Below are 16,740 nucleotides of genomic sequence, written 5' to 3'. Positions count from 1 at the left end.
AATAACAGAACTATCTAACATGTCTAACAGAATAAAATTTTCAGTACACATGGTACAAGTTGAAAGCTTATTTACATGAATTTATGTTTAAATTATTCAAAGTCTTTCGACTGTTAAGTGGTTCAGAAAATGATTTTGCATGACACGAAAGAATAAAATGTGATGCTCAAATTTCATATGACATCGTAAAGAATGAAATTTCCACTCATTGTTACAATAAGCAATTCTTTTTTGTCTACATTGTATTGAGCTGCTACTGCTTGGTTAAGGTACAAGTTTGATTTAATAATTTCCTTGGACGATTTTCCATCTGTTGAGATGACAAAAACATTTTTGGAATTCCAGCTACTACAAAAAAGCATGTTTGATTTGTCCGATGTTAAAGGGGCACTAGCTGTCAAATTCATTGTAACCGATTTGACTCAAATTCTCATATTTGGTTTATAACAAGGTAAAACATTTATCCAAACTATCAAAAGTCAAAAATAAACAGTTTACAGAGCATGGGGTAGATAATATATAGGTTCGTTTCGTGTGTATTTTAGTCCAGACGCCATCTAATTAACTATCGATTTGACCTCAGATGACCATATAAGCGATGTAAACAAAAATAGAGATACGAATAGATTAAACCAACACGTGCAAGTGGATTTTTATAGGTCTGTTTGATTTTATTTTATAGATTAAAAATAGATGTTTCTCATTGTTTTTAACCATATACGAATGATTTTATGTGCATCGAATTAGTAATCAAATGATGTACCGTAGTTTCACTTTCATTGTTGACATTCTTTTTCTTTAAATAACCAGTACACGTACAATGCATGCGTTGTCAATCTCTAGCTAGGGGTTAACTTGAAGTTCACATGAATACCGGTTCAGAATGATGATGACGTTTTCACTTGCAAGTGAATCAGTCAAAAATTATGTTTAATCGCTTATTTCAACAAAATTAAAGGAAATTGATTGCTAAAAGCAAATTATTATTTGATTATTCCATTTTGATTAATGATTGATCTAAAAAAAATCATACTTTATTTTTTTATATATATCGTAGCTAGTGCTCCTTTAAAGCTAAATGTCCTTCAAAAAGTTCATTTTCATATTTGGATACTTGTTTTCCATCAAAATCATAGCAATAAAGCATCTTACTCGGACTATCCACGCAATATAGTTTTTCTTTAATACACACAGGGTAATGATAGCAAGTATCTGACTTGAACGCAATGGGAATGTATCTTATAATATTGCCTTTAAGATCTATTAATGTAAATCCTGCATGCAAGTTTTCCACCATTAAAAGTTTGTCATCTGTTAATGCTATTGACCTTGCCTTTGTACCTGGAACTAATGTTCTCAAAGTGAAGCCTTTTTTCAATTCTACAATGTTAACTTGGTCTGTTGTTGTTATCGCAATTTTTTCTTCGTCTATGACTGCAAATCGTATTGGATGAAAACATAAATTCAGACTTCTGACAAAGAGGCCGTTAGGATCAAGAATAACTAAATGGTCATTTTTTTTGTCAGAAAATACTAAATTACCGTCCAGTAGAAATCCACAGTCTAATACTTCAAATTCATACTTTCCTCTTGGAAGTTTACTCTTAACCTTTTCTTTTAACTGAACGCTCTCAATATTTCCAGAACTTTTAGCTGTTCCTATTAGTTGTGCTCCAAGAGTCTTTCTTACTTTCAACTTTATTCTGGAAACATCATCTCTGACATAAAATTTTCCTATCGATGGTACCGGTAATTTATCTTTCACCGAATTCCAATCTATTGGGGCATAGAAAATTTCAATCCAGTTAGACAATCCGCTTTCAAACAAATGCTGTAATTCTGTTTCAGCAGTATTTGCTGTTTTGATTAATTCACGAATGGCCATGAAAGACTGAAATTCTGAAGCAATACTTTTAACAATAGTAACATGTTCTTGCATTTCACAAACATTGGACTTCCGCATTTCAAATTCTCCCAACATATTTTGTATCTCCGATTCCTTTTCATTGAAGGCTTTCTGTAAATCATCTAGAAGGTTTGTCTCTAACTCATCGAAATACGCTTTTATTTTTCCTCTAGCTGTCTTTATGTCCCTTTTACATATCTTTTTTTGTACAGCAAGACCTTGAAGATTTGCTGTACGATCTTCAATTGTGTTTTTAATATTTGTCATTAAATCTGAGAGTGTTGTTTCAAGATCTAAAAGCAAAGGCGACTCCTTCACATTAAGAATTACTTTTTGAAATGAGGTTAAATTTCGACATCCCGCATGGCCATTATGTAGGCATTGAGTACAACAAGGTACTTCATGGGCTTCACAATATAAAACAAATCTTTCATCATGTTCAGAACAGTTCATTTTAATATCTTGAACAAACTTTGGGAGCTTGAGAACATTTTCAATTGAAATAATTTCATGTTTCTTAGTTGCTTTTGCAACTTCATGGTGAATTTTACACTTTTCACAAAAACTCTCTTCACATTCAGGACAGCGTACTATGGCATTCTCTGTTAAATGTTGGGTCATGCAGATGTCACAGAGGTGTCGTTCACTTGTAGCCATAACAATATTGCAGAATTACTCAAAACTGAAAACAAAAATTGAAATGTAAAAAGATGGTATGAAGCAGAATGCTATAAACATGATAAATCAACACTGATATACATATGTCTTTAAAAAATTAACAAAAAGTGCTGGAAACTTTAAACATGTTAAAGGGCAATAACTCTTTATGGGGTCAATTGACCATTTTGTAGACTTTGCTGAATAATTTTGCTGTTTACAGTTTATCTCTATCTACTATAATATTCAAATAATAACAAATAAACTGATTCACTGAGCGAAGCTGGATACGACCCCAGAGGTCCAACCCTGAACAGTTTGGGCAAAAATGGACACAATATTCATTGATATTCAAGCTTGATACAGGTCTGAATTTGGATTGTAATCAAATATTTGACATATATAGGTTTCTCAATAAATGTACTTAAAGAACTTGAAATTGGTTATATAAATTAAATTTATATTTATTATTAACATGATTAAAGATTTTTTGCTGTTGTGCAACATGTGCAATACACTGTTCTGTTGCGCAATACTTAACATCTTAATCTGTTGTCAGTGACAGACTATAAATAAACAATACCTTCGCAATGTAATATCATAGATTGATAAAAAAAAACTAAGAGGAGGTTACAACAATAAATATAAACAATTTAAAAAAAAATCACAATTCAGCAGTTTTTGAGTTATTGTCCAGAAACTGGAAAATCCCTGTGTTTGTAATGAATTAAACCAAATAATTCAGAAACGTATAGTCTAAAATGTATAAAAATCAAAAGGGAGCTCATGTCGATATACATGTAAATAAACAATTCACCAAAGTTTCTTGCAAATTGGTGAAATTGTTTTTGAGTTATTGTCCGAAAACTGAAACATACCCCCTTTTTTAATGAATAAAACCACAAAACTTGGAAACTGTTATTTATAAAAAACGAAAGAGAGCCCATGTCAATAGATATAAACAATTCATTAAAGTTTCATGCATATTGGTTGAAGTGTTATTGAGTAAATGTCCAACATGTTGACAATGGACGGACAGATGGACAGACGGACCATCAATGGTATACCAAAATATGTCCTGTAAATGGGCGTATAAAAACTGCTAAATTTCCTTAAAATTACCAATTAAGGGGTAACAACCCAACAACAAGTTGTCTAATAATGCATCTGCAAACTTCAGGGCAGGGACATCTTGTTCTCAATGTTGTTACTCCTTGTCAGATTTGCTCTAAATGCTTTAGTTTCAAAGCTATAAGCGAAAAACTGCATTTTACCCCCATGTTGGCCATGGTGGCCATTTCGGTGGACGGGCAGGGACATTGGAAACATTTCTTTTTAAACCAGATATGATTTAGGCCACGTTTGGTTTCATTTGGCCCAGCAGTTTTAGAGGAGAAGATTTTCCTAAAAGTTAACGGATGACTGACAAGGGACGCCAAGTGATGAGAAAAGCTCATTTGGGCATTTTTGGCTAAGTGAGCTTAAAATGAGATACATTTCGCAAGTGAATGTCCTCAATAAAACAAAATTAGATCTAAATATAAAATCAACGATATTAATTCAAATAATTTGGATGAAAATTTTACCAAAATATTAAATCCTACGTCTGAAAAAGAACTAAAATCTATTTGTATGTACATGTATAATAAAGATAAGAAGCTCTTGATTTGAGAGACCACCATACTGTTTCATCAAATAATAATCCCTCATAGCAATTTGTGCATATACATGTACCATATACACATCTATTTTATAAAGACATGAAAGGTGATAGTGTGTTTTAAGTAAAATTATGAAAATTTAGAATTAATGTGCTGTATTTGTATATATGGTATCATTATGTGTTTTGAATGCAATTGTATTCATAGAACTTAGAATGTTACGGTATTTATAAAATTTACTTATGACTTAATTGTTATATGCATCTTTATTTCATTTATATGTTGTTTTAATATTATTATTGTAGATGTATTTGGATCATGCCTCTATTAATAATTGTGCTCTTTCCAATAAATATGTAACTGAATTGAACATATCAGGTAAGTAAAAATAAACGCCCCTTACCATTTGTTTACCGTCAGGCATGAAATGGTAATTTTTTACTAGTACTGTTAGCTTCAAATTGGTTAAAATTTTACTGTGATTCGTCTTAATATCTTTACCATGTTGCTTCAGATGTCTCAAATAATTATTGTTAGCGTCATTTTTGGAAAAAATTTGGCATGATACATGTATGTCCAGATGTCAAAATCAGACTATTTTTTTCTGTCTCACTATTAATTAGCGTCAAAAAGAATAAATTAAGCAACAAGAAGCGACAAGAAAATTAAAAAAAAATTTATTAAGATAAATATATCAAAAAATATGCATTGACATTTTTATTTTAATTACAAACAAAAGTGAACCAACACCTGGTGAATCTGTAGTACAGCAGAGTCCATAAAGTAGATACCTCGGGTATGAAGGGTCATTATGATAAAAAACATAAAATGTAGAGAGTCTTATAACAACAACACTTTAGGGACTGCTGAAGAAATTTATTGATGGACATGTTTCGGTGACTAGGGCACCGTCATCAGGATAAAAACAATACATAAAATCATGCTGAAGTACAAAAACGGGTTGTAAAATTTTTAACGTCACAATGTTACAATGGTAAAATGTAAGTAACGTTATTAATAGCCACTGAAAGTGAAAGTGAAAGTTCATTGTAAGTATGTAAGTAAACTATAAAAAGAAATTTTATAAAATAAAATGTTTTTGATGTGAAAATGTTTGTTAAAATTATTCTGCCAAAATGTGTTTGTCCTCTTGCACCTTGGAAAGAATAATACAATAAGTTGTCAGGCTGTGTATAGGTTGTGTGGTCTAAGTGTTCATTTAACTTTCTTCCCCAAAATAGACAATATTTTACCTGCAAATCCGTACCATTTCGACTGGCTTCCATTCGCCAGAGGTACTGCTTCCAATCGCGTCAGTTTTTATTTTAATATATACGGTAGTATAAAGTGTTTTTTTTAATGTATTAATGGATGAAGAAATTAAACATTTGTTATTTAGGATATATTAGGATAGGTACCTACATGACCTATGTATTCTGCTATTGCTTTATTAATGGTTTCCAAATTCTTTTCTTGTAAGAATTACTTCTTTTCATAGAAGCATGAAGACGCTTAATGATGAACAAAGTAAAATCATGGTTGGAATAAAGGCAGTGTGTCCCTTGTTGCTACAATAACATCCAATTATCACCTACAACTTTGTACACTCGTCTGATTATACAATGACACGCACCGATCAACATTGTCTTTAACTACCTTTATCTACAAATGATCTACTAAATGATAAAACTTGTATTTATTTACGATTAGAGTTATGTGGTAATTTATGGACCAGTTCCTACAATATTTCAGTCAGCAATGGTCAGACGCTATCAAAATCCATGTCTTAGGAAGTCTCGGAAAGTCCGAGATTTTATCAATTTCATACTGAAAAGCCTATCAGATTCATTTCCCGTTAGATAAACTGTTCCCAGGTTAGCGTTAACATCATTTGGCAAGAATTTTTTACTGTTATTGGTCATGAAAGTATCCTCATTATTACCCTTATAAAGAGCTCCATAAGCATGATAAGGGGACCTGGGACATAACCACAATCAGGTTATCTTTTTCTATATTGTGACATACGGTGATACCATTTTGAATAATAATTGACTTTGTACTAACATGTCAGAGCAACATGACAGGTGCCACTTTTGGAGCAGGATTGGCTTGTGCCTGTATAACTCTTATTCATAAAAGCTTCATATGTACATATGTAGTAATACTAATAGTCAAAATAATTATGACGTCTGGCAAGTCTACTTTTTTTTCTGTGACGCCGCCTTCCTACGTTAATCTGGTATAAATACATCTACAGAAGTTTTGCTAGCTGCGGAACCGTCGCTCTTAGGTCCTTATGTTATTTTTTGACAATTTGCAGACCATAGTCCGCAAATAGTATGGTCCGCAAATACTCACAAAATAATATAAGGACCTAAGAGCTACGGTTCGGCAGCTAACGTTTTGCATGCAACAGTCAGGGGACTTACTTAAATGAGTGATTTTCTAAATCACTGATTCAAGTAACATTATTTCCATAAAGGTTGAAAGAAAGAGTTGTCTTTCTTTAATAATCACCTATTTAAGTAGTACAAAATAATCACTAGAAGAAGTGATTTAATTTTACTGTAGCTTTAAATATAGAATACTAATGATCCAGGGACTAATTATGTTTCTAAACTTATCAGAACCAACATCTGTGTTGTCTAGGATGACCAGGTCATTTCAGGTGATGACCTTGTACTGAATCTAGGGCCAGGGTTTTTTAATTTGTTGGTTTACGGATTTTCCCCATGAAAAAGTCGGGTCGGTCGGTCGGGAAAAAAAAGAAAAAAAATATCTTTCAAGACAGAAAAATATGCAAATAAATATATATTTCACCTTTCTGACAATATGTTTGTTATGCTATTTTGTCATAATTTCTTAGATTTTAGTTAGATGAAATTGTATTGCTCAGCTGTCATAAACATCGCATGACATTCTAATAATTTTCCGTACAAAAAAGGGGGGATGCACGGAAAAGACGAAATTAAATCGTCATTTCACAAACAAGAAAAACAGATTCGCGTAGCTCTTTATCAACTCCAGAAAACTTGTTGAAGTATGATCTTCAAGCACGAAAACTGATAAAGAAAAAAAATGTAAAAACGTCGTACGAAAATAAGTTTCAACACACGTGTCAAAAACGAAATAGACTCGTCCACTGGAAAAACGAGAATATCGGGTTAATCTGTTGTCATGCATTCCCGTTTTTTTTATCCAAATGGACGATATTTTTTTATTATCTATAAAACAAGAAAATTCAAAATGATTATTTAATATTCAGTACTTTAACTTGATGTCTTCCACCTGTGTACATTTGGACAAGTCTATTTCTATCAGATGATGCATCTTACGGACTGATTACAAATACGGGAAACGAACTCATTGTGTAGTTGGTTTTAAACACAGGTTTCGTTTCGCAAAATTATTTGCGCAAACGACATTTCAAGGTCATTTATAATTGATTTGTCAATTTTTAGAAACGTAAACTGGAAGTTTTATTTTTTCACTACAGAAAGTGTTATCAATTTTGTTAGTGATTAAATTCTTTATTGAAAAGCACTTTACGCCCATATGGACCAATGGCTTAAAACATTATACATAATATACAGTTTACATAAAACAATGAAAATAAACAATGGAGACACTTTGAACTATAATTTGTCTTTTTTTTTTAAATCAATATATAAGAGATTCAAATTATATCAAGGACTCCCTGCCCTCAGTCTTAGTGCCTTTTTTTAAAAAGGAGCCTAATTTGCAAGTGTCCTGTTTTGTTTCAGGATTGAGGATATGTTTTAATTTATCTATATCATTTAAGTTATTATATTTATTTTCATTTAAAAATTCTTTTCTTAATTGTTCATTTATTTTACATTTAAAAAAGAAATGAAACTCATCATCTAGTACATCACAATGTGTACATAGTCTTAAATCTCTGGGAATATTCCTGTATCTGCCAGTTTCTATTAATAAGCAGTGGTCACTTATTCGAAATTTAGAAATTAGTTGTCTATATTCAAAGTTTTGAGAAAATAGGTATGGTTCAAAGTTATAGCTTTTCTTTATTTTTTTTAAAAGTTGGAGTTTGCTATTCTCTTGTAAATTTAATATTTTATCATTATATAAATTTTCATAGGAGTTTTCTAGATTTTGTTTGTATATTAGCCTATTATTTTTATCTTTATTTTGGTTAACAATTTCTAAATCATTTTGACTTCTGACATGATTTACATAGGAGTACCAAGAATAAATACCTGCACTATGTAAAGTTTTTGCCAAATTTAGTGTCTCTTTTAGTAAGGGACTAGTTTCTTCCCTTAATAGTCTATCATGAAAAAGAAGAGTTTGTCTTTTTATAAAGCAATCAATAGGGTAGCTGCCTAATTCAGATCGAGCAGCTATATTGCAAAAGCATTTTTTTACTCCTAAAGTTAACTTATTAAATTTATTTAGTACTTTATCAGGTGGACTTTTGTCAATGAAATTAAGAGTATCTACTTTTTTGTTATTTTTATCTCCTTTCATTGAAGCTTTATAAAAGGATGAGTATGCATCCATATACCATATTTCACTGTTATAAGTTAATATTGGTCTGACGAGTGAGTTAAATAAATGGTTTGACAAATTTACAGGAGTCTGATGAATCGAATTACAATATGTTTTTATAGAATACATTACTTTCATAGATTTTTTGGCTAATTCTTGTGCTGAATGAATAAGATTTCCATTCTGACTAATGATATTACCAAGAAATTTAAACTTTTCCATTTGCTCTAATTTATCACCATTATAATTAAAAGAATGGTTAAGATTTTTCCTATTGTTACTTGTGCTTAAAATCATAGTTTTAGTTTTTTTTACAATTTACAGTTAACTGCCATTTATCACAGTATTGAGACAAATGGTTTAAACTTGACTGAAGACCCTCTTTAGTTTCAGACATTATCAAAATATCATCAGCAAATAGGAGGCTTCCAATATTTGTCTGTTCTATTTTCAGGGGATCACAGTCATCCTGTTTAAAAATTTGAGGTAGATCATTTATGAAAATATTGAATAGGGTTGGACTTAAAGAATCCCCTTGTTTTACCCCTCTAGTTACTTCAAACCAGTTAGTGATTTTATTATTAATCTTTATTGAAGATTTAGTGGTTGAATACATATTTTTTATTACTTGATACATTTTACTGCCGATACCCTGGGACAAAATTTTATATAATAAAGCTGTTCTCCAAATGGAGTCAAATGCTTTACGTAAGTCAACAAAACAAATATATAATGGTTTCTTTTTTAAATTTAAATATTTATTAATCAAAGTTTTAAATACAAATAGACTATCTGTAGTTCTTAATCTAGGAAGAAATCCAAATTGTTCCTGGCTAAATTTGTTTTCCATATATTTAATTATTCTGTTATTTAAAATTTAGCTAAATATTTTGGCAATACCATTTATAAGAGATATTCCTCTGTAGTTATTTGGGTCTTTGGAATCTCCCGACTTAAATATTGGCACTAATAGAGAATATTGCCATGTTTCAGGGGAATATCCTGAATCAAGAACAAGGTTATATAATGCATTTCATTTCATAAAAAAAAACCAGATTGTTTAATTATTTTCCAGGGATAATGCATTTGTTAAGGTCGGCGGGAATAAAAAATCATGAAGGTCAATTTTATTTTTATTCTGGAAATCGGCAAAATCGGGTCGGCGGATCCGTAAACCAACAAATTAAAAAATTCTGGCCTAGGATAATGACATAAAAATCACTTGTTTAAGTATCATACCTCAATTTCCTTCCCAAAAATCACTTCTTTAAGTATCATTATTTTAATAACCCCCACTAATTTCAACACCCCCGAGCAGTGAAATTTTTATCGCGAACAGTAGAATTTTATTATATAATCTGAAAGATAAAACCTTGAACTTTACAGGAAAAATACTCCCACTGTTGGGAAAAATCTGTTACGAAAGTATCAGTTCATTATGTAAAGCCATTATTATAGCATTTTTTCAACTAAAATAGAATTTGCAGGAATGATAGCATCAAAGGCATAAACCTTGATACTTAAAAGAATCAAACAATTCATTTTTTTCAATTTTACTAATGAAAAGATATTTTTTAAACCTATGTGTTTAAAATTTTGGTAAAACTACAAAATCACAATTTGTGACAAAACTTCGAATTTGCTACTCAAATAAGTGATTTAAAAATCACTTATTTCAGTAAGTCCCCTAACTGTGCAATGAAGAACCATGGGGAGGAGTGTCCATGGTTTGGACGATCATACATTTTATTGGGGACATATAGTTAACCCCCTGTAAAAAAAATGGATGGATCCCTCCTGCCTAATGTTGCCTATAGCATGCATAGACTGGTTCTTCGTTCTAGATTCCCCTCCCCCTTTTTAAAAATCCAAAAATCCGCATCTGGATGATCAGGATGATGGATCATGGGGATTCGACCTACCTGCACAAGCCGTGGTTTAAATTGTCCCTCATTTGGTTGTTTGTGTGTCTAATTACTTTTTCGTCTTATCCTTACAACACAATTATATGTTTTGCACCTTGAAGGGAGTGGTCTCCAACACGTTTGTCATGTTTGTGCCCAATACACGTTCGCCCCCTAGGTCTGTTCGCACCCTATACGTTCGCACTCAATTTTTATTCAAATTCCAGTTGAATTATCCAATATTTTTTTTATTATAAGTAGGGGCCTACAGTGGCCAAAAGTATTTGTCACCTGCATTTTTTTCTATATATTCTAAAAACGCTTTTGTTTTAAAAAATATTTTGAAGGCATTTATGGTTGGATTTGTATGTATTCTACAAATCTTGATGAAATTGCCCGGGGGAAATTACAGATTTAATGGCCTTGCGTATTGTCCGGGAGAATCAGATCATTACCCTGTAAATTTTACTATTAAAAAACTTTCTTTCAAAACAGATATAAACAAAAAACAACAAAACAATATACGTGTATCTTTGTCTGTATCCGTACGTGACAATACTGGAAATGAATTAAAATATAATTGCTGAGTAGAACCAGAGACATATATCACAGGCACTTGTTTCTATCCATAGCAAGGTCGACTATCCATATGGATAGTCGACCTTGCTATGGATTGAAACAAGTGCCTGTGACATATATACGTATATATGTCTCTGGTAAAACTTAAGTGTGTGCGCCACTGATTATTTCTTCATTATCAGTTATAAACTATTTCTGAAGAATTATTTTTATCGTAATGTGATATAAATTTAAGGCATCTTAATTATTTTATATGAAGTTGAAACTATAGGAATGTTGACTGTCGCTGTCAATGACGATTAACATGATATATAAATACAAATTACTAGCACATATATATGTTACTGATCTTTTCATTATATCTGTAAAAAATATATTATTCTAAACAAGGATTTGTATAGTATACAAATCCTTGTTCTAAACAAATCTTTTATGATTTTATAGTCTACTTCTACGAGTCAAAAGATTTGTAGAGAAAATCAGTCTTGGTGAAATTTAAAACAGTACTCACTGTATTAAACATGTTAAACATGGTAAAGGTTCTACGGAAGGCAATTCGAGTTATATTAGTCATGATCATCATATAATTATATAGTTTAATAATTCTGTATTTTTCTTCTTTCTTATAGTTTAGAGTCATTCCTTTTGCAGAACATCTTTCCAAGACAGAGACTACTGTAGAATTTTCCATAACAAGGACACCAAAACAAACTAACCCCTTACAAATGTATCTCACGAATCAAATTTTCACCCTGATAACATGACAAATCATCATTTAGGAATGTTCTCATTGCTTTGTTCATTGTCACGGTTGAATACTGTTTGTTGACAATTTAAATGTTCCCATATTTGTGAATTTGTTGATGGAAACATATATTATGGAATGTCTGAAGCTTATGGACAATCATACCAATATAGTATAAGAAACATGAAAAGGTTTTGTTTAATATATTTTATTTATTTATCCAGTCATACAAATAAACAAAAATATGTAACAAACATATAAACCATACAGCATACATCTTTACCAGAGGCGGATTTAGGGGGGGGGACCCATGCAGGGGGCCCGGGCCCCCCCTTTTTGGGAAAAATTTTGGTTGCTTATATAGGGAATCACTGAAGCGTGACTGGAGCGGGCCCCCTCTTAGGTCAATCAGTGGGCCCCCACTTATGAAAATTTCTGGATCCGCCACTGTTTACGTTAATAATTGTAATTTTGTTTGATAATTGGCAATCACGTAAACTAATTAAAGGATTAACACCTCCGAAATTTGTATACTCAAAAGTTTGCATTAAACAGAGACATGTTTACCATATGTTTTGGTATATTATAAAATTATAGAGAACTTGATTTAGTATTCATATACTGAAAAATTGAAATAAAATGAATGGCAGTATTACTACGACTGGCGTTCACTCTTTGTTTAATATAGAAATCGTGCAACTACTCGAGTTTGCTTTGGACATTTTGAATTTATGAGAATTTTCAAAAACGTGGTTCCTCAATGAAATAAACATAATAGTTCTTGAATAACTGGTCATTATCGTGATATATGGACTGCCCGTAGGACAGTGGTATTGACTATGACAGCGATAATGACTTCGCCTTCGGCTCAGTCATTATCACTATCTTAGTTAATACCACTGTCCTGTGGTCAGTCCATATATCGCGATAATGACCAGTAATTCAAGGACTATTATGTAATTAACGACCCACACAATAGTAATTGATAACAATACGAATAATCGCAGTCACTTGAAGAAAGTTTAAAGTACATATACCTTTTAAATTGCTCTATTTTTATTATTTTTAACTTGATAACGTAACTGTAAATAACGGAACCACATCTCCTTATTTCGTATATATTTACCTGCATGTCAGTCTCTCAACAGCTGAACACAAAACACAAATAACACAGTGTGGGAACGGAACTGTACGGTTATCTACTAATTTGGTCATTCGGGAGACTGTCAAGCGGTGCTCCGACATTTGCAAAATAACAAGTTGCTTGATGGAAACTTTTATGAACTTTTATGTTGCTATATAACATTTCTGCTTCATGTTTTGATAGCTAAAACATTCTTTATGTAAATATGAACCAATAAAATAATAAGAAAGATATATGCATTCAAGCGTTTTCCTTAGAATGGTGGAGCTCTGTGTAAAATGATCAAAATTGTCACACAACAGCGATCAAAAATGTCAAATAAACATAAAAAAATCAATGTTTGCCACCTGAATTTTCACATGTACCTTTTCTGATATATAGTCTTACCTATCTGAAAGTTTCAAAGCCATTGTCCCGGTAGAAATCTAAATATATTAATTTTCTTCATGTCGGATATTTTCATTGACTGTACAATCGCTTGCAAGTTTACTGTAATATCACTCGGAGCCTTCCTGTACAATCGCTTGGAGCTTTTCGTTTCGTCGTTTGGCCAACTAGACTACTCCGAAAGGAGGGTAACCTACTTTTCCTTGTTATGACTTCACGGTCCAGCTAGCAAGGAAGCTAGTCAAAGGTATTACTTTTCCCTACACACTCATTGCATTTTGCTGTAATAGTTTCTAGTGGCATATGACTAATTATAACTCTGAAGTAGATAATGCTTACTACTATCTCTTCTGACACATTCATGATCAGTTTATGTTTTCCATGATACTTTTGTCATATAAATATTTATTAAAACTACTGCAATCCAATACAATATATGTCTGGCATGATTTTTCTCTCCTTTTTCTGTTACGATTTAACAGTTACTTATTTGGTGTTGTTTTTTTCTTTTTTTTAAAAACTAAATTTCACACTTAAAAGTGTTAATGATGTTTGTAGCTTTTATTTGAATGGATGCAGCCTGCATTAGCGGATCCGGTATGCGGGGAGAGGGAGTTTTGGTGGTTGAAACCCCATTTTTTTTTCGATTATTTTTTTATTTTGTGGACGTTTCAGTGTGTTCCGTGGTTTGGATCCCCTTTTGCAGAAAGGCAGGATCCGCACCAGGTCTGATATCGTCAATAATAGTATGATGATCCGATCATTCATCTGATTTTTTATAGTTTGGTCTTGTGCTGTGCTAGTTTTGGGGAGAAATGAGCGCACACAGACATTTTTAACCCTGCCAAATTCTTTATGTACCTGTTTCAAGTCAAGAGCACGTAGTTCAGTGGTTGTTGTTGGTTGATGTCTGTCATATATAATTACTTTTCGTAAACTGTTTTATTATGAATTAGGCCGTCAGTTAAATTCGAAAGGCATTGATTCTTATTTTTCATGTCGGGACCTTTTATAGCCGACTATAATAATTGCTTAAATCTATTTATTTTTTGAACTTTAACAATCATATCACATCTCCTTATTTTTATATTGAAGATATAAATGTGGTTTGGTAGAAATGTTGTTCTTACAAAAAAAACAAAAAAACAACTGTTTCGTTCGTTTGTCGGATGCTATAGTGGGGAATATTGAAAAGTTGCTGAATCGTGACATTGATAAAAAAAAATCATGTTGAAGGATTTTGTGTTTTCTCTGTCTTTCAGATAACAAGTTCTCTCCCATCCTTGATAAAAATTATACCACATCTTCTTATTTTAATATCATGTTTATTGACATATACGTGTCTTTTCTTGGAAAAGTGGTTAGCTACCACCATTCCACATTCGAATTCCTTGTTATAGTTACCAAATTAAAAAGTGTTGGGTATGTGTAGATACACCATAGTTATCAAAGGTACCAGGATTATAATTTAGTACGTCAGACGCGCGTTTCGTCTACATAAGACTCATCAGTGACGCTCATATCAAAATATTTATTAAGCCAAACAAGTAAAAAGTTTAACAAAGCTTTCTCGTGAAAATTAGTTCATCCTATGGTGTATCTACACATAGCCAATCACTTTTTTATTTGGTAAATTACATGTGTCAAAGTTAACAACTGATATCACAGGAAAGAAAATGTGTTACATTGTAGTTTCTGGCTAAAAGTGTGAGGTATCTAACATACACCACATGACCATTTTCAATCTTCTGGTAAACCAATTAGAGGGTCGATATGGAACTGTGGTTTATGTGTCGATACCCTAACACTTTTTCAATGGAAAATCAGACAAACTATGGTACATATCAAGTTACAATATCCCGATCCTGTGATAAAAGATATTTTGTTGTATTGTTTAAATATGTATTTATTATTATTTTTTAAATTGCTGGTAAATAATATATTAAATAAAATTCAAAATATGCTAATTACCCTTCAGGAGAATCTAGTCACCTTTTCGGTATATATAAATATTTATTTTGTAACAGGATTATTTTCATTTTTTTTTAGATTGGATTCTTAACATATTTTGTACTGTCCTTTTCGTTTTGCTCTGTATATTTATCCAGTGGTTTTGTGTTAATGTGTTACATATTTGTTTTCGTTAATTTTTTGTACATAAATAAGCCGTTAGTTTTCTCGTTTTACATTGTTGTTTCGGGGCATTTTATAGCTGACTATGCGGTATGGGCTTTGTTCATTGTTGACGACCGTACGGTGACTTATAGTTGGTAATTTCTGTGTCATTTTGGTCTCTTGTGGAGAGTTGTCTCTTTGGCAATCATACCACACTTTCATTTGTATATCTATTGTACACATTTTGTTTTTGTCTCTGATATAGTCACCTTTAAAGGGTTCCTTGATAGAATCTTAATAGTCAAAATGACCGGTTTTATGCTTATTTTCACTTCAAATACCATAGATGAATTTAATAGGACAGCAAGAAACAACCAATGCAATGCATATACAATGTATTTAATAAATTTGGCCAAGCAATTCTACAGGAAAGCTCCAAGCGATTGTACAGGAAGGCTCTGAGTGATATTACAGTAAACTTGCAAGCGATTGTACAGTCAATAAAAATAGCCGACATGGAGAAAATCAATATATTTAGATTTCTACGGGGACAATGACTTTGAAACTTTCAGACAGATAAGACTATATATCAGAAAAGGTACATGTGAAAATTCAGGTAGCAAACTTTGATTTTTCGATGTTTATTTGACATTTTTGATCGTTTTACACGGAGCTCCACCATTCTAAGGAAAACGTTTGGATGCATATATCTTTCTTATTATTTTATTGGTTCATATTTACATAAAGAATGTTTTAGCTATCAAAACTTGAAGCAGAAACGTTATATAGGAACATAAGAGTTCGTCAAAGTTTCCATCAAGCAACTTGTTATTTTGCAAATGTCGGAGCACCGCTTGACAGTCTCCCGAATGACCAAATTATTAGAAAACCGTACAGTTCCGTTCCCACACTGTGAATAAAGTGTATGCAAGGTTGTATCTTTACGTAAACACATAAACTTATCCAACCGTGTTATAAGGTAAATTCATGACATATTTTTCATTTTTAATAACTGTAATAAATTGCTTCGATGAATTTTCCATAGTCAATAAATTAAGACATATGGAGATAAGGTATGAGTATAGATATATTGTATTACCCATAGTTACTAC

General features: G+C 31.8%; 1 protein-coding gene across 1 annotated transcript; it reads right to left on the bottom strand.

The window, feature by feature from the left end:
• Positions 1 to 1,057: 1,057 nt before the first annotated feature.
• On the bottom strand, positions 1,058 to 10,758 carry LOC139526367 (E3 ubiquitin-protein ligase TRIM34-like). Its single transcript, XM_071321504.1, has 2 exons — positions 10,677 to 10,758; positions 1,058 to 2,588 (listed from the first exon to the last, which is right to left on the bottom strand). The coding sequence occupies exon 2, from the start codon at positions 2,561 to 2,563 to the stop codon at positions 1,058 to 1,060; it is 1,506 nt and encodes a 501-aa protein (XP_071177605.1). The 5' UTR covers positions 2,564 to 2,588; positions 10,677 to 10,758.
• Between the last annotated feature and the right edge of the window lie 5,982 nt (positions 10,759 to 16,740).

Source organism: Mytilus edulis, chromosome 6 (assembly GCF_963676685.1).
Source record: "Mytilus edulis chromosome 6, xbMytEdul2.2, whole genome shotgun sequence".
Classification (NCBI taxonomy): domain Eukaryota; kingdom Metazoa; phylum Mollusca; class Bivalvia; order Mytilida; family Mytilidae; genus Mytilus; species Mytilus edulis.
This window is presented reverse-complemented; position numbering and strand designations above follow the sequence as displayed.

Excerpts from the sequence above, each read along its gene's own strand:
- LOC139526367 (XM_071321504.1), bottom strand. The coding sequence starts at position 2,563 with ATGGCTACAAGTGAACGACACCTCTGTGACATCTGCATGACCCAACAT.